This window comes from Pseudopipra pipra, chromosome 5, assembly GCF_036250125.1.
Source record: "Pseudopipra pipra isolate bDixPip1 chromosome 5, bDixPip1.hap1, whole genome shotgun sequence".
NCBI lineage: Eukaryota > Metazoa > Chordata > Aves > Passeriformes > Pipridae > Pseudopipra > Pseudopipra pipra.
The window spans coordinates 13,810,334-13,828,620 of record NC_087553.1 but is presented as its reverse complement, the minus strand read 5'-3'; the positions used below and the strand labels follow the sequence as shown (position 1 = coordinate 13,828,620).

General features: G+C 46.6%; 1 protein-coding gene across 1 annotated transcript in view; it reads right to left on the bottom strand.

The window, feature by feature from the left end:
* Positions 1–18,287, bottom strand: part of CACNA2D4 (calcium voltage-gated channel auxiliary subunit alpha2delta 4) — a 128,405-nt gene that overhangs the window by 66,467 nt on the left and 43,651 nt on the right. Inside the window, exons 18-26 of the mRNA XM_064654566.1 lie at positions 16,701–16,772; positions 12,350–12,411; positions 11,569–11,636; positions 11,389–11,434; positions 9,837–9,934; positions 7,596–7,689; positions 6,541–6,636; positions 4,283–4,410; positions 865–945 (exon numbers count right to left, since the gene is read on the bottom strand). Of these exons, the coding sequence (XP_064510636.1) occupies positions 865–945; positions 4,283–4,410; positions 6,541–6,636; positions 7,596–7,689; positions 9,837–9,934; positions 11,389–11,434; positions 11,569–11,636; positions 12,350–12,411; positions 16,701–16,772 (745 nt within the window). The remainder of the gene's footprint in view (positions 1–864; positions 946–4,282; positions 4,411–6,540; positions 6,637–7,595; positions 7,690–9,836; positions 9,935–11,388; positions 11,435–11,568; positions 11,637–12,349; positions 12,412–16,700; positions 16,773–18,287) is intronic.

Genomic DNA, 18,287 nt, shown 5'->3' with positions numbered 1-18,287 from the left:
TCCATTAACACTAACCATTCTTTCACAAGAAGCTTTGCATCACAGAGTATTTCTGGTGATAATTACTCCATTACCTGTTCCATCAACCTCTTCCCTTGGTCAACACTTCCAGGTTCTAAAAAAAACTTGGGGTAAGAGCTACATCTTCTCTTACCCCAATACTCCTACGCCGAGCATTTAAGTTGGGTATGACACCAGTGTTATTGATTTATGTTGATTTTTCTTTGTTAAATGGGTGCTCTGTTTCACTTGTGAGTTTACTGTACTTCCATAAAGGCTGAAGCAATTAATACAGAAAATGGTAAATCTTCAGAAGCTTTGGGGTTCTGCCAGAAATAATGTGCTGTACGAATTTTCCAAAAGTAGATGCAGAGTCTAGTGAAGGTCTGCCAAAAGGAGTTTAAAGCTCAGATACAACAATAAGTTTGGCAATCTATAGGTCTGAGTTGGAGATCTAGCAACACATCCATTCCACCAGCAAAACTTCGTTTTTCAGCTGAGACAACAGTGGAGATGCATGAACATGATGCTTTTCCAAAGCCAAAAGTGTCTCCTGCAAGGAGTTTTAAACCTGCACGGACTTCTCAACCTACCTGTGCTCCAGAGAAAGAGTCTCAATCCACAAATTCACCAGCACTGACAATGGGAAGTTTCCTTTCAAACAGCCAGTTCCCCTTTCAGAAGCCTGTCAGCCATTCAGTACCTGCTCTATTATTCTCTGTTGAGCCTAGTTTTCAACATCACAATTTATTATGGCTCCCATCACTTCCCTTGAATGACAAGCTAAGAGCTCTCAGCTCCCACACTCCATACGAAAATGCAACCGTTTCATTCAAGATAAAAAGAGGCACCAGAATGTCCTACCTGCAGCAATCCCCATCTTCCCATCCACAGACACGGACACAGCCGTGCTCACGGTCACCACTTGCGGTAGGTCACCTCCCTCTGTCAAGACACAAACACAGCAGGCTTGGTTAGCTCACCACCAGAGAGGAGTAAAATGCAGCAGGGGCAGCTTGCTCACACATTTTCTCATCCAGGACAGTGTGTACACATGTATCAACTCTAAAACATCCCAGAGTTTCGAGGACTACATCTTTCAAAACACATAAGCAACGTAATGGGCTGTAAGTAGATTTTAATTTTTTTTTGCCTTTTAGATGATGTCTCATGATAAAAGGAGCATTCTCAGCATAAAAGAAGTGTACAAGGCCAGGCTGGATGGGGCTCAGAGCAATCTGGTCTAGTGGAAGGTGTCCCTGCAGGAGACACACCACCTAGCAGGGTGAGTGGAACTAGATGATCTTTCAGCCTCAAACATTCCATGATTCTAAGATAAAATGTAAAGGATTGGCCTCCTCGATTTTGGACATGTAGAGCCTCTCTTAGGCCAGAAAGCTGTTCTGCTTAATGCACCATCTAAACTCTGTAGACAGAGGAGAAGCAGGACAGGTAATTCTGACAACACTTGCACAGTAAAGGCTGGGCTTATGTCTAGCTCAGTTACCCAAGCCAGACCAGCACCACAAACTGCAGAGGCAGACAAAGCACTCCCAGGTACTTCCAGGGTGCACTCCATTTTAGAAACAAGGTCCTCTGGGACTTCAAACTCTGTTATGCCCCAGGGTCTCCTGATTATCTTTGAGCTGCTGTTTTAAGCATCCTGTAAGTCCTGTGTCACATCTGCCAGCCCTGTGCAGATCTCTCAGCTCCCACAGGGCATTTAAAATAACATGGCTGGATAGGCTTAAGCAACTGAACCCAACCTCCTCTGCCTGTGTTACTGCAGTTGTTTCAGTCTGCAGTTGTCCATGTGGCAGATCCCATTTCTGTATTTTTTTTTAAATTATTAGGTTAGCTTCAGCTGGGGCACCTCTTCTGGAACTGCCAGGGGACAGTTTAAAGGTCAGTATGATCGATCTGTTCTGCAGCTGATTCCCTCCTTGCATGCTGCATGGAAATCTCTTGCTTAGACAGATGCATCAGGGATTCTTTCTTTCCAACAGCTCCAGCATTTGCTACTGCTTTCCCTTTCTGCTTTCACCCTTCTAGGTGGTACCCAGTGCATCCAGAGCACAATTCAGATTATACCACAGTTTAGCCTGGAGGCTCTCACTGTTTTTTGATTTTTGGACCAGAGCCACATTAACCTGCTCAAGGGTGTCAGAAATAGGAAAACCCTTGTGAAACACTACCCAGCCAACTTATGCTCACATGCCTTGGGCATGATCCTGCCTTTATGGTGAATCCCAAATGTCTTGTTCTTCCTCAGATGGGACAAAGAAGCAAAATACATCTAGTGACTCCGGAAAAAAAAAATCTCATCCAACACACGAGAGATCTGGGTCGCAAGAACAGTTCTACTTGACATGCAGAGGGTTCCCTGATATCTTTTTATCTCTGGGACTTTTGGACACTGGAAGGAGGTGCCCTGGATAAAGTATTCTGATGACCTGCAGTCATTCCCTGCTGGTTTCCTCCCCAGCAGGGAGCCTTTGGGGCTTTTCCTTCTTGTATGATTAGAATTCCATCAGCCATAAAAACCCCTTGTCACTGGGCAGGGAATCGTGGAAAACATGAAAAGGGGACTTCAGCATCTAACAGAATTTAATAAGAAACTGGGTGGCCTATTTTGGCTAAAAGGTGGGGCAGCCCTGCTTCATTGGATGTCAAGGAAGGGCCTGGACTTTGCTTTACAGTGAACCCCTGTGGCTCAGAAGCACTGAGTATTATTTCCTGGTTCTTTCCAGGCATATTGTGTGATCTCATGGATCACAGTCCCTCTAAACCCAGCTGCTCATCCCTAAAGAGACTACTAATCTCCCTTACAGTTTAGGGCACAAGGTCTTCAGGGTCATATACTACTTCTTACAATGTGCCTGCAGGGTTTCCAGGTGAATGGGGTTCTGGACTTGATTGAAGCTTCTGACCATTAGCCATGTAAAACAAAAACTAGTGGCAGCTACGTGTTTTCTGTCTTTATGCATAATTACCCATGACTTCTAAGAAAGCCACAGCAAACCACAACCCCAGTGTTAAGCCAGGAGTGACTGCTGTGGGTAATGGCTGCCCTAGGAAGTCCCACAGGGTGTCACTGCCCGGTTTTCTAACCCACGCTCTATTCCAAAGAGCAAATGTTGTGACATGCAGGGGAGTAAAAGGTCCTTCCTGCCTTCTCTCCCCCTCCCTCCACACTTGACTTTTAAGTGATATTTAAGGGTGCTGGGCAGAGAGAGGCTTTTCTGAGAGGTTTCAAGTATTTTCTCATTCCATCCCTCCCGCTTTACATCCTGGTTCATCTCTTGCCTTCAAGCCTGGTTTTCTTCACTTTGCTACTTGCTTTCCCACCCACCAGCCTCCCACCACTGCACCACAAAAAGCTTTAACAGCTAAAGTGCCGAGCTCCACGACAGAGATGGAGAGCTAGGGGCCAGGGAGGAGCACAGAGGGGATTTCTGCTTTCTGTGTAGGAGTCTCACATGAATATTTTGTTTTGTTTGTTTCTTTTTAGGCTCTTCTGCTCTCTTCCAGCCTTTGAGGAGGTCCTGGCTGGCCCTGCATACACACAGGAACCAACACCCTAAGCAACAGACATTGAAAAGCTACTCCTTGCTTTCCTCTAGTGTTTGAACTTCTTTATTTATGCTATATTCTAGTAGGAAGGATGCAGGGCACCACTGCTGTGGAAAAGCTTTTTCCCCACCCTTTTCCTCTGCCATCTTCCATAACAAACCCATCCATTCCTGCCATGAAAAGTGGTGATGGAAGAAATGACACCCTCCAAACTTAGACTTCCTGACTGAGTGCTGATGGTCCCTCATCCGTGCCAGCTGCTACTGTCATCCAGTATGGCTGATGCTCCCTCCCAAGCCCGGCCACACCTATGTGTCTCATTCCTTCTGCAACTTCTTGCCTGTTCCCTTCTCACCTTTCATGTGTTCTCCAGCTCCACACGTAACTTGTGTTCCCACAACTCCCACCTCCCTACATCTTTCCATCTACCCAAGCCCTGCATTTCCACGCATCCTTCACCTCCTCTGTGACTCTGCATTACACAGCCCTGACCGCCTTCCCCACAACTTGCAGCTTTACCTTCCTGCTCTGACCAGTATCTCGGCCGTGACCTCTGTGCCTCTACACTGGTGTGAAGGTAACACCCAGCGGTCAGGTCTTAGCAATTCCCACTAGACGGGAAGCAGCCATAAAGGCATCGGGATGGGCGTGGTGTGGGATGCGAGATGCGAAAAGCTTTCTCTCTCCTCTGAGTTCAGGCTGGGGTTACCTGAATCGTCTTCCGAGACAATGCTGTAGATGAAGCTCCCGGGGGGGTGCTCGGCCGCCCGGCGGTACCACAGAGGGAAGTGGTCCATAGTGAAGATACTTTCCTTGTCCTTCTGTGTCAGGAATTTCCTGCCGGGAGAAGAACCCAGGGCGGCCGCTGTTCACGGGCTGGAGGGCGTGCCCTCCTCGGGGGCACCGCAGCGCGACCCCCGGGGCTGAGCACATCGCCCGCCTCTCACCGCCCGGCGCTCACCGAGCGAGAGGGGCACACGGTGTCCCCCGGGGACCCCCGGGGCAGTGCCGGACCCTCCCTCGCCCTGAGGGGCGGCCGCTCCCGGGCCCGGAGCCGCCGCCAGGTGCCGCTGTTGGCCCGGCCGAGCCCCGCGGCGGGCGGTGCTGCCGCCGGTTCCCGGGACCTGCGGCTTGGAGCCCTGGAAGGGCGGGATGAGGGGGCATCCCCCTGCCCCGCCGGGGCGGGTTACCCCGCGGGGAGCAGGGGCAGGGCCGGGAGTGCCACAGGTGAAGCGCGGCAGGTGGGAGCGGGCGGGAGAGGGGAGCCCACGTGGCGCTGGAGCGTGGCCGTGAGTTACCGCAGGGGAACGGGGAGCAGGTGAGGAAAGGGGGATTGGGCAGTCTCCTAACAAATCCACTCCAAGCGCGAGGTCGCGCTACTGTAGCCAAATCCCGATCTCCTCAGGAGTCCCTCTCTCAGAGTGGAGACCTCATAACAACCTTCCAGTATCTGAAGGGGACCACAGATACTCCTTCATTAGGAGCTGTATTGATAGGACAAGGAGTAATGGGTAAAAACTGAAAGAGGGGAAATTTAGGTTGGGTATTGGGAAGAAATCTTTTTCTGTGAAGGTGGTGAGACACTGGAACAGGTTGCCCAGGGAGGTTGTGGATGCCCTGACCTTGGCAGTGTTCAAGGCCAGGTTGGATGGAGCTCTGAGCAACCTGGTCTAGTGGGAGGTGTCCCTGCCCATGGCAGGGGGTTTGGGACTAGTTGATCTTTAAGGTCCGTTCCAACCCCCTAACATTCTATGATGTGATGCAGGGACTCAAGTGCTTGAGCAAAGGGGTGCTCCTGAAGGCAGGAGGATGTGTCCTGGGGGCATGACAAGACAAACAGTGGATGCTCAGGAGAGACCTCATGAAAATCAGGTCATTGGTTTCCCTGGAGGTCCCTGTGGCTTGGCTGGCAAATTCCTTTGTTTTCGGGCTCTTGTTTTTCTGTATATTTTGACGTAATGATAATGACTCATTTATATGGTTCCTTCCTTTCAGGGGATTCCAGAAGCGCCTCCTGTGGGGCTCTGTCTCAGCAGTGTGGTGACTGCGGCTGTTTGAAAGCACTGAACGCTGCTCCTGATGAGCAGTGGGGGATAGGGAATCATCATATTAGCCTCCTGCAGCACACAGCGTTTTCTCCCTTGTTGCCAGAGACTGATTACTCTGAATTATTCAGACTACCTCAAAAACATGAGGGGTGTCACCTTTCAGGCACAGCAGAGCTTGAATGTAGGACTTATGTTTGGGGAACTTGGGGACAGTGAAACAGTTGCCAAGAAGTTAATGACCACCATGAACATGGTCCCCTTCTATTCCATCTGCTGGTGTGCCTCTGTGACCTGTCCTTTCTTACAGCAGCGTGCACCAGCCTGCATATTCAAAATGCAACAGAATGCAAACTATACCCTTTCCATGTCAAAACCCTCCACTGAACACACGCTTTTGCCTTGAGGCAGAGGGCAAGAGAACGAATTGTATGTGACAGATGTCAGTCACATCACTTAATGCCTCACTGGAAGGCACTGGGATGCTGCTGCGATGTGGGCAATGAAGGAGGCAGAACAGAATAAATGTGGGAGAGGAATTGAGACAGAAAGATCAAACATAGCCAAGCTGGGATGTCGCCGGGGCACTGGAGTGCAGAGAGCCTTTGCACTGCAAAATGGTCCTGAGGATATGTGGTAACTGTGGGCATTTTCTGCACTGGCTGACTGAAGTCAGGGAATGATTGAAGGTTTCCATTTAAATGAATGCACTTTGGGACAGTATTTTAAGAAAAACTTGAAAGGACCAGAGGACTTGAAAGGACAAAGGCCCCCTAACCTGACTCTCCAAATCAGCACCAATACTGTCAAGGTGTTGTTTCCATTCTGTTTCTGTCTCCCTAAATACATTTTTAAGGCTGGTGGTGATTTCGTGCTGCCCCTTCAGAGACACTGAAACTCCTTAATCAGTTTAGGGACTTACCTGTTGGAAATTTTCTCAGAGCCCACATAGAGGGCACTCCTCATGAGTCCAGCCCGAGTGCCCAGAAAAGCCATCTCAACACCTGCCTCAGTGTCCCTGTGGAACAGAAACACACAGGCAGAAGCAAACAGCTCTCAGAAGAACAGCCATGTCCTTGCCCCAGGGTGGGAGCCTTCCAAACTAGAAGCCACACCAAAGACATGGTTAATTTGCAACATAACCCATTTACACCAGGAGTGACAGTGGTTCCTCCCTGCTAATGGCAACAGGTGGTTGCTGGCTAACAATTGGCAGGCTTAAGACTTGTACTTAGGTTCACACCTTTGAAGTTTGCTCATTTCATTCTCTTAAGTGGATCACAAGCTCCCCTCCCCCTGCTAACCCTGCTTCAGGCTACCCTCGTGAGGCTGAAGTGAAGGAGAGGAACTGCAGAGAGAGAATGACTGGATCAGGGATGCAGAGGATGGGCAGCATAGCAGAATGTCTCTGAAGAGAGTGTGTTGGTGTAGCTGTTTAAGGGTGTACTGATAATTGGGTGGGTCTCCTAACATGATTGTCACTGGCTCAACCTCTGTTAGTGGTAGGGATACCACTAACTGAGACAGGAGCTCCGTGGCTACATATCTGTGTAAGCAACATATTGTCTGCTGAAAGAAGATCTGTGTGACATGATACAAGATACTACAAGCAACAGGTGCATCACTGGAAATAATAAAGTAGAAAGTTGTTTAGTGAAGCCAGCCTGTCCACTACCTTCCTGAGGCTCAATCTGAAGGCATCACCAATAGAGACAAGACCAAAGTACCTTTTCTTCACTAAAATAATCCCTCACCAAACTAAAGGCTGTCCTGAGGAGGCCCAGCCTGCTGGAGTTCACTCCTGAGAGACACTTTTTGAGTTATTTCTAAAACTATTGAGCTATTTCTATCAGCCTTTTGAACTTCTTGTATGCTGTACAAGGCTCTGTGATTGTTTCAGGCACTGCCTTAAGCCCATATACTCTGAAGATGCCTCTTCAATGGTGTTCTACCCATATTTATTTCTCATACACTTACATGGACATATTGAGGGCTAATGTAGTCCAGTAGGCCTCCATGGGTGCAGTGACCACTGCATCAAACAGCACTTCCTGGACCAACTCCTCATCACCTGAGAAAGAGGGAGAACAAAAATCAGGAAAGAAAGATATGTTCCCATCTAAGTGTTTTAGAGAGTCCCTTGGTAAGGAACATCTATCTGGCCAGGAAAACGGAGAAATGTGGCACAAAAGGAGACCTCCCATCACAGGGCAGAGAAGAGGACCTACCCCCCTGGATGATGGAGAGCACAGGAACAGATGTTACTGCCAAGATCACAGAAACACAGAATCAATTATGTTGGAAAAGACTTCAGAGGTCATCGAGTCCAACCCGTGACGGATCATCATCTTGTCAACCAGACCATGGCACTGAGTGCCATGTCCAGTCTTTCCTAAACACCTCCAAGGATGGTGACTCCACCACCTCCCTGGCCAGCCCATTCCAATTTCCAATCATCATTTCAAGAATTTCTTCCCAAATTCAAAATCATCAGACCAGTTCCCCTGCAAACTTGGTGGAAGGGTGGTGCCCAAACAAGTATGGGCAAGTGAGAGGCTTTCAAATGAAGTTATTCATTAGACCTTCATTCAACCATCTCCTTTAATGAACAGGCCACTGCCTGAAATCCCTGCCTTGACTTTTCTTCTGGGTATCCCATAGAGAGGATACCAGCCACCACGTTCCACTCAAGAAACTTCCTTCAAAACCCCTAGTGACTTCTTTATGGCCTCTACTCTGTTCCTGTGTTCACCGGCTTCTCTGTTAGCCCTCCTTCCTTCCTGTAAGTCTCACAAAACACTGTCCTGTCCTGGTTTCCACCAGGTGCTCAAGCCAGTCCAGGCCACCAGTCTAATCCACTTTGGAACTAAGAAGTGATTAGGAAAGTTCGAAGTATCATCATGTGCTAAATGACTTATCCCCAAACCCCATTTCTTTGACCTGCTTCATTATTGTATTGCCCTGCTTGCATTAATTCTCATTCTAATGAGAATATGATGACCATCATATTGCAGAAATGCACCTTTCAGTGCTATTCTAGATGGAAAGACCCTCACCATTTCAGTGTTTCTGGGTTGATATTCCAGTCTCCCTTAATGTTTTATCTCAAGTTCGCCCAACTTGCTTTGTCACAGCTCTCAGGATCCTTCTCTCCATCCTTGTAATTCAAACCTCAGAATCAGAGCTCACCACGAGACCTTTCCCTCTCCAGGCCCCATATGTCTAAGACGTGTTCAAATCATATTTGGTTTTCCTCCACAGCACTTCCAAGTCTGCATGTTTCTCATAGTCAGCTCTCCTGAAACTTTCCTCCTCCCTGGCCACTTGAGCTGATACATCTCCTCTTTCCAGATTGCTCTAAGGAGAGCCAGGTGGGGGTCCACTCACATTGTACGAAGAGAGGCAAAATTACTGGATTACATTTGATTTTATTTTTAAGAGATTCCCATTCTTGTGCCAAAGGTTTGTGCCTCTCAGCTGCAGCATTATATGCAAAATCTTATACTTTGCACAACTAAAGGGGCTGAAGGACATCCTAAAGCTAAATAGCTGTAAGGAGTTCCCATGCACAGCTGCCCACCTCTGCCCCCTGCCAGAGATCTCACTGTGGTGGTGCTGTATCAGCTGCCCGTGTGGCTACGTGTTGCCTGGAGAACGGGACCTGGTGCAATGGATGAGCAGCAGGGGGAGCAGGAAAGACAATAATTCTGTGAAAATTTTTTACCCCTAGGTCAGTTACCTGTTGTGTTTGGAAAACAAAGGTAATAATCCTTGTTCTGAAAGAACCCATCTCTCTAGATGGCACTGTGAACCCTTGGAGGATGATGACTGGGACCCTGGGGAGCTGAGTAGTTTCTAGCTTTCCTGGCTCCTCCTGCCATTGCCCCATCTAGCCCAGCTGGTCAGTCTGTCTTAAACATGGTTTGCAGCCCCTACCAAGCTCCTTTCAAGCTTTTCACTCGTCAGTATTTCCTATGCTGAGACCTCCAATAAGGCTGAGTTACGTGTCAGCTTTGAAATGGAAAAAGAATCCTCTGACGGAATCAAGGGAGTGGATTCTCTGTTCGTTTCCACTTGTGAATTACTCTGGGCTTGAGTTCTGCCCTGCCTGTGTGAACAGGTGCCAAAAGAGCTCAGTCTGACACCAATCAGTTTGTCCTAGTCCCCTCTCCCCTGTGATGGGTACAGGAAAAGGCCCTTTCAGTGCCTGGGACTCACATTCCAGGTCAGCGTCCTCTCCAGTGAGGAAACGGATCACAGCCTCCAGCTGGCTGAGCTTTCGGTGGTCTGGATCAATGTCGGTGATGCAGTAAATCCTGGTGGGAAGGGAAGAAGAAGCAAGGGCAAAGAGAAACCACAGTTAACCAAATGCTCCTGGAAGATAATAACTGCAAAAAAAAATTCAGCAAGAAACCTGGGTCTGCAAAGATTTTGCCGCTGCTGCACGGTGTGCCCACTCAAAATCTAACAGTGTGGCTGTAAGTCAAACCCTACCAGTAAACCAACACCAATCAACCTGACTGCTGAGCTTGGTAGGGCTGCTGTTATGGTCTTCAGCCTAAGCTCACAATGTAAAACAGCTGTCCCAAATCCTCTCAGCAGTTATCTGTATTACATGTTGTGTAAGATGTGTACATGTGCCTATATAGACAATAACAATGTGATGGAGAGACCTGAGAAGCAGAGGGTTGTGTGTAACGTGAGTAAGACCAGACCAGGAGCAGAAAAAACGAGAGACAGAGAAACAAAATGCGAGATGAGGAATGATCTTGCAGTATGATATGGTGACAAGAAAATCTGTCCCAAGGGGACACCACTGCAGGAGCCTCTGGACACAGTCTGGGGAGAAGCAGAAGAATGTGCTACAAATGCTCGGCATTATAAAAGAAACCAGTCTTCTAATCCTGCTTCCAATTTTGACCGCTCCATTGTCAGGACAGGAAGGGGTTATAAGAGAGAATTACAACTCATAAAGGGGCTGAAAGGAGTGATTTATGAGAGAAGTCTAAGAGAAATTAATATGTAAAGTGTGTAAGCTGACACACCAAGTCAGAGGTAGAAGAAGGAGAAGTCACTGCTTGTGTCTCAAATGCGCTGCCTGTGAAACTTAGCAGTGTAATGAGAGGTGAGAAGAGGTGGAGGGCTTCTTGAATATAGTTATTTTGGCTTTGATACAGGCTGGGTTCATGTGACTGAGTGTAACTGAATGTTGGGTTCATGAAAACCCCAAACCTCACAGCAATAAATGGAAAGTGCCATGCTTCACCCTGTTTCATATCCAAACCAAGCAAAACTGTAAATTCTGCTTGCTATTGAAACAGGGGTCATAAATCACCTCCATGTTCACTAGAAATTAGGTCTAGGCTCAGTTCAGAAGAATGCCAACCAAAAATAAGCTAGGATTTAAAAAAGCATTTCAATCTCTCACCAAGCTTGCAACAAAATTTCCTGACAGGTCTGACATACTGTAGGTCTTGTAAGACAATTCTGAGCAACATGAGGGGAAAAAATAAGTCTGAGCAGAGAAGACTGAGGATAAATCTCAGATGTTTGTTAGCACAGTAATGTGCCAGGTCTTGGTGGGATCTCCCAGAGGAAGAGGTGGAACTGAATTGCCTGGACACAATCAGGTCTTTGCAGGTACAGCCCCTGAAGAGCGCTGCTTTTTCCCTAGGCCACAGAGGGTGGTGAATGCAAGCCACATTGCTGGGAAGTTTGCCCAAATATCGTGACAAAGTCCTGTGTCACTGGCAGGATTTCCTCCACTTACCATTCATTCGCTAAAGACAAGTCTGGCTGGAGCAGGTCATGCAAACCTGAAAGCAGATAATACATGGAATATTCAGTTAGGTACCAGCCAGATACAGGCTGTGGAGGAGAAGTGAAGTGGTGAAGTTCAGAGTAGCTGCCTTGTCCCTTGGGACAGCATGGCCCTTTCAGATTAACCTACCTTCTTCCACTGAAGTGTTCCCCAGCAGAATGTACTCCCCGTGTCCCCTGGACAGCACAACACCCAGGCTGGAGGCAGGAAGGAAAACAGAGGACTTGTCAGCAAGGAAAGGTGTCATTCCTAAACATGACGCTGCATTCCCTGCAGTAACAACCCTTAAAGACATTAATTCCCTCCACAGCTATTAAAGAAAAGAACATCATCAGAAGAGGATTAAGTGAGATCCGATTTCAGCATAAGAGGCAAAGGAACCTGTCTGTAGAGCTGAAATGAGGCATTTCTGGTGATAATTTTTTAGCCAACATTGTAGATTCAGGTCAATGATAACATTACTCAAATCTGTGCCAGTTTCAAATCATTTCAACTGGGGAAAAGAAAAACCAACCCACAAGCAATCACACACACATGCTTTGCTTGATTTGTTATTTGATTTTTTATAATTTTCAGTTTATAACAGTGTTGTTTTTTTTAAAGCCATACACCAGAACATAAACCATATTCAGTGGAATGGAAAATTGAAGATGTCTTATTTCTCTGAAATGAAACATGATTCACCTAAGGCATAGCTTTTGTATTCTGAACTTCAGATAAATCATAATATTCCTTTTGAGTTGACCCCAAACAATATTTTAATGGCTATAGGAACAAAGAAGTCAGTTATTCACACTCCTCTGCTCATGACTTGTAGCCAGTTTTATGAAGAAAAGGGACCAATCTGCTGTCCATGATCCATGATCATACTTCTGATACATTGTGTTGATGTCACATAGTCCTTGCTCACCTGAAGGGTGTGCCACTGATGTCCGTGAAGAAATAATCATTGGTGAGGAAAAGAACTCGTTTCTGGAATAAGAGCAGGAATAAGAAGAGTGAGAGACCATCTGACAGACCAAGAGCACAGTGGTGGTGGGGACCTGGGATATATGTCCCCAAGGCTAAGCAAAAGCAGTCAATCATTACCAACACTTCACACCCTGCTAGGACTGGCTGGAAGCAGGGATGAATGTGCAGTATTCAGCATATCCAGCTCTTTCAGCATCCAGGCAGCCACTCTGTCTTTCCAACTAGGGCTTCAGTTAAACCTTTCTTTGCTCTGGGGCTCCTGCACTGGTTGCAGGAAGGGGTGGGGGGAAGCTGCCCTCCCTCTCACACCCTCCAAGCCAGTGTGCTGGGGCCCTACTGCTCTTTTGCCATACACAGCAACCTTGACAGCTTTGCACATCATCATCATTATCATCATCATCTCCAGCAGGAGGGGGGCTCAGTGGGGCAGGTAGAAAGATGGCAAACCTACCCACTGTGTGTGTGGGCAGCTGGGGCCAAGGCAGCTGGAGCCGAGTCTCCCCACTCCTGTGGGAAATTCTAATATTCCTGACCTTTACTTTCATGCCAAATTGGGACAAAACATAAGCATATTCCAATTTTGTTAAAAAACATAAGTAAAAAAAATTTACGCTTTAAATTTGGAAAAAAAGTGCTGATTCAAATCCAAGCCGTTTTGATTCACGTGCAAATATTTTTTTCAGACTGACATTTCAACTGAAGACATTTCAGATTATTGAAAGCTGCTTCAGAACTTCATCTGTTTGCCAGACTAGCCTTTTCCTGTAGGAAAGTGTTGATTTCAGTGGAACTCTTTTCCAAAGGAGAAAAGTTTTTGGAAAGTTTCTGTCCAAGCCTCATGCCAGTATATGAACCCTAATATGTTTAAAATCCTAGACCCAGCCTGAAAACGAGGTGAGAGGATGTGTGTGGGAGACAGGGGAGTGAACACAGAAAACTCAGTGTTCCCCAGGGAGAGCTGTGCCTGCTCTAACCTGCTCAAGCCATGCAGCAGTGGAAGTGAAGCGAGGCACAAAGGACGAGCCAGCGCCAGCTCCAGCTCCACAGCCAGCACCGACTTTGTGCTTGTTGGGCTGATGGGGCTGGGGGATATTTTTAGGTGAAGAGGTGGCAGGTGGCTCAACCCCTTCCCTCCTCTCTCTCTCTCTCCATGTATGGCAGCTCTATACTGCTGAGCAACAGGGTCTTTTGCTGTGCCAAGATCACACAGAATCATGGAATCATTTAGGTTGGAAAAGGTCTCTAAGATGACCGAATCACCACCTTGTCAACTGGCCCAGAGCACTAAGTGCCACATCCAGTTGTTTCTTGAACGTCTCCAGGGATGGTCACTCTACCACCTCCCCGGGCAGTTCATTTCAATGTTTAATAACTCTTTCTGTGAAGTTATTCCTCCTGATGTCCAAGATCTTCCAGAGTGCTGTGATACCCCTGAAGAACATGGCATGGTGATGTTTTGAGGTGGTACAAGAGCTATTAATCCTCCCTCTTCTTGCCTGTCTGATCTGATGGTGGAGGCAGGGAGGCATGGAGAAGAAGATTTGGCCACTACCTGAGACCCTTTCCTTTAGCAGGGCTTGTCCTGCTCATCCTTTGCTCCCCTGACCTGCCCCTCTTCTGCTCATGGAACCACTCAGCACTTGCAAGTTCAAGGGAGGGAGGGCAAACCTCTTTTTGGGCAGGAGGAGAGAGTGGATGGCCAGCCTCCTCCAAGACAGCTGGAGGTATCACCACTTATCCATGGAAGGAAGAGAAGCAGAGGCACCCTTGAACCAGGCAGGGCTGAGGATGGTCAGACAGGACTTTGCTATATAGGGGGATCAAGAGAGAAGAGAAGAGCATGGGCACGTTGACACCATGATAGGATAGCTGACTACCATCCCCTGCAGCCTGGGAACATGAGTATTTCCAGTTTTGGTATTGTCACTGTACCAGGTATCCACTCCTGGTTATAGCCAGTGGTTTGCCACAGCTCCTACCCCTGTCCTCACCCTTTTGCTTTCACAGTCACAACTCTTTTGTACTCCAGCTGCAAGCAAAGACATTTTTGCCACTTGATCTCTCTAAAAACCACCTCTTGTATTTGTTCCTTATTTTCCTCTCTCTGTCTCACTCTGCTCTCAATACCTTCCTGAGATCAGCCTGGGAAATCAATATTTACGTGGCTGACAGAATAATTTCTATCTCTTCATTCAGGCCTTCTCTCTGTAGTCTGACTGCCTCCTTCTCTTTGTTTCAAGGCTCTGTCAGCACTTTCTTTGTTTCAATGCTGATCTGCTTCATCAGCTGGCAGGGTAAAATTGGGAATTGCTGAATTTTGTTTCTGGTTCCCACCGTGTGTATTCCAATAGTAGTAAAACTGTCACATACTTCAGTTTCCTATTGTGCTTCATAAGGCTTCCAGAGCTGCAGAATGAAACAGGTAATACCTCTTTACCAAGGCTACTTTTTGTTATCTTTTTTTCCCCCCTGGGTAGGGGAGCAGAAAGATGTCTCTAAAATATTGAACTAAAAAGATATCTCTGGATGACTCAGAAGAAGTGTTGCTGAGGGAGCACAAAGAGGTTAAGCTAGCAAAATAAGCAATCTAGACTTACAAATAATAGATTTTGCTTGAAAACCTTGATTGCTTTTCTGACAGAATAACTAAGGTAGAGGAATGAAGGAAATAAAGGACATGCAATGTATCTGGGTTTATATAAAGCACTTGAAACAGCTTCTCATGAAATTTTATTCTAAGGAATCTGTTAAAGTGGGCTTAAATAAGATACAGAGTGAGAACCAGCTGCAGCATTGTAAACAAAAAGAGACAGTAAACAACAAGCCATCAAGGGAAAAAGATCTAATGAGAGGAACAGACAGACTCTGCCTTAGCAGCCCTTATGTACAGGGATCTGTAAGACAAAATAAAACATTTCTCTGCATGCTGAATAAAAGCCGCAACAGACCTTAAAATTAGAAAGGCTGGATGAAGAGGAGGAGTGGGTTTCACGTGGAAAAATGGCAACTGGAAAAAAATAGCTAAGAAATACAGAAGTGAAGGTGGCAGTTCCAGCGGAGCTGGGGGAGGCAGAAAAAATTGAAGGGACAGCAGAAAGGAGATTTGGGGCTCCTTGTTCAGAAATATCATATTGCAGAGAATAGATGCTCTCTAAAGAGCATCAGGGAAACAGAACTCTAATTCAGCAAAGCCCTAGTGCTTGTGCACCAGAAATGATAAAAGACATGAAGATAACAAACACAGTGGCTGAGTTGCTTTGACCGAAAAATGTGCAAATATTTCAAATGTAGATGTTGGCAATGCCCAGGAGAAGAAAGGCAAAGGCATTGACAGGAACCTGAGAGTTGTACACACCAAGAATAGAGAGAGAAAATGTAGTGACAAGATCTAGCAGTACAACCATTCAGAGGAAACAAAGGGGTGTCTTCATTAGGAAGTGGCACTATTTTCAGCAGTGGCTGTGAGCAGTTTGTTGGAACTGGTGCTGACTGTGGCTTAGCATGGGAGCAGTTCAACCAGCCACTGAAAAAAATACTCTCTGTAAAGGATGGAAAATTTTCCTGAAATATGGAAGATTTCTGGGCAGTGTAACTTGCAGGACTCTGGAATACTTCCTAACAGGAAATGATGAAAGCCAAAATCTTTAAGAGAGTTAAATAAACCTGAATGAAAAAGTACCAGTGAACATAAATGTACAAGATAATCTTGCACTGATTCCAAGGGAAGATGTATAACCCTACCCTAAAGCTGGTAGGGAATGTTCAAAAGTCTACATTTCGCTAGGGCTTTTCATAAAACATCTGCAAATATTTGCATAGAAATTTAATCCTGGACCTGGATAAAGAAAATAATATTCTGACAAAGTGAGGGACAAAGTTTTCATGAGAGGTTTTGGGTAGGGAAAGGGAGTGGCAAAATAGTCTCCAAACTTCTTTCTGTCTAGGTCAGATCTGCGTAATCTTCCCTATTCTAAACTCTTGAAGATCTCAGATTTCATTTCACAGCCCTATAAACAATGAACAACATGCTTTTTGGCTTTGCCTGGAAAAAGTAGGGGGTTGAGAGGCATTTCCAATAATTTTCTAAGACCAGAATATTAGTAGGTGTAAGGAGCACTTCTAATGATGCTTTTTTAGATGTCTTTAGCACATGCGTTACATATGTGTTGAAACAATAAAATCCTCACACTCAGAAATGCTGAGCATTAAAACCACATCCTTTGTGGTTCTTCAGCATCCACTTCCCATCCACTCCCTTGTGTGACCTGAACAGAAGGATAATTTCTTACCCCTTTGTCCACAGGGACCTTCACATCCATAGAGAGGTAGCCTGTTTCCCCATTGATCATGGCAGTTCTCAGCTGCAGAGGTGAACAAGTTTAGTATTAGTGTCTCCAGGCAGGACAGGACAGGAATTAATAGTCACTTGTCATTAACATACAGTGGGTGGCAGAAAGAGTGACTGCAGCTTCCCTCTCCTTCCCAGCTCTTTCTTACTTCTTTTAAACTGAAAACCTGTTCTCAGTGGTCAGAATCCTTGTTCGGTCAAGCTGATAAGTAATGGTTTATGCTGAAAGCCTGTTGATATGTCTTTTTAGCACAAAGAAAGGATCTGGGATCTATGAAATTGCCAGTCTGAGTTTCAGGCTTTACTGTGTGGCAGCCAGAAAGTCATTAGCACAGTGCTTTGAGAGCCTGGAAGAGGAGACAACTGAGAAACTCACTAACTCCCCCAGACCGAATCCAAAGCTCTTTGACATTTTAAAAACTGATTTATAAATTATAGGCTGTATTCAGCACCACTTCTGAGGTGCAGCAAAGCAGCTGTTTAGCGCAGCAAAGCAAGACTGTATGTCAGCAGGGTAGGCAGTGAGAAGACCTCTTTATTCAATCCAGGTTCCAAAATTTAATTTTCACAGTGACTCCCAGCCTCTTGCAAGAAAGAGCCAGGAAATTTTTCCACAAGTGCAGAGGCTTTGACTTTAGGCCCAGCCTGCCAGAGCATATCAGCCTATTGCTTCAGCCTGGATAGAAAAAATAGGTGGGAAGTAACTTATTCATTCACACAAATTGTTTCCTTACTTCCAGAGACAGGCCTCCATTCAGGTGCTTGCTAGCCAGTCTCAACTGCATTTGCTTTACAAGGCCACAGCTTTGTTTACTATGGCTGTTTGATGTGGGTTATTTACAGACCTAGAATATAAAGCTCATGTTTCCCAAGGCCCACATCTTGGAAATGAAAACACTGACTGGTACTATTACTCCTTTTTGGCTAAGAGTGTTTGACCTCCTGCCAGAGCCACAGCATACTCTCTGTTCTGGTCTGACAGCCTGCAGCATTTGCTATGGGTTCTGGATTTAGAATCATTGAATATCCCAAGTTGGAAGGGACCCACGAGGATCATCAAGTCCAACTCCTGGCCATGCACAACACAGCCCCAAGAATCACACCGTGCGTCCAAGAGTGTTGTCCAAATACTTCTTGAACTCTGTCAGGCTTGCTTCTGTGACACTTCCCTGTTCCAGTGCCCAACCACCCTCTGGGTGAAGAACCATTTCTAATATCCAACCTAAACCTCCCCTGACTCAGCTTCATGCCGTTCCCTCAAGGGGCCCCCCTGTCACTGCTCACCAGAGAGACGGGATCGGTGCCTGTCCCTCTGCTTCCCCTTGTGAGGAAGCTGTGGAGTGCTGTGAGGTGTCCCCTCAGTCTCCTTTTCTCCAGGCTAAACAAACCAAGTGACCTCAACCACTCCTTATACGTCTTCCGCTCTAGACCCTCGACCCTTCTCCTTTCCCCCTCACACTACAAATACCCCTGTGTTGCTTCACAAGCAAGCCCAAACCCTTGCTGCTGCCTGGCTGCAGATAGTACC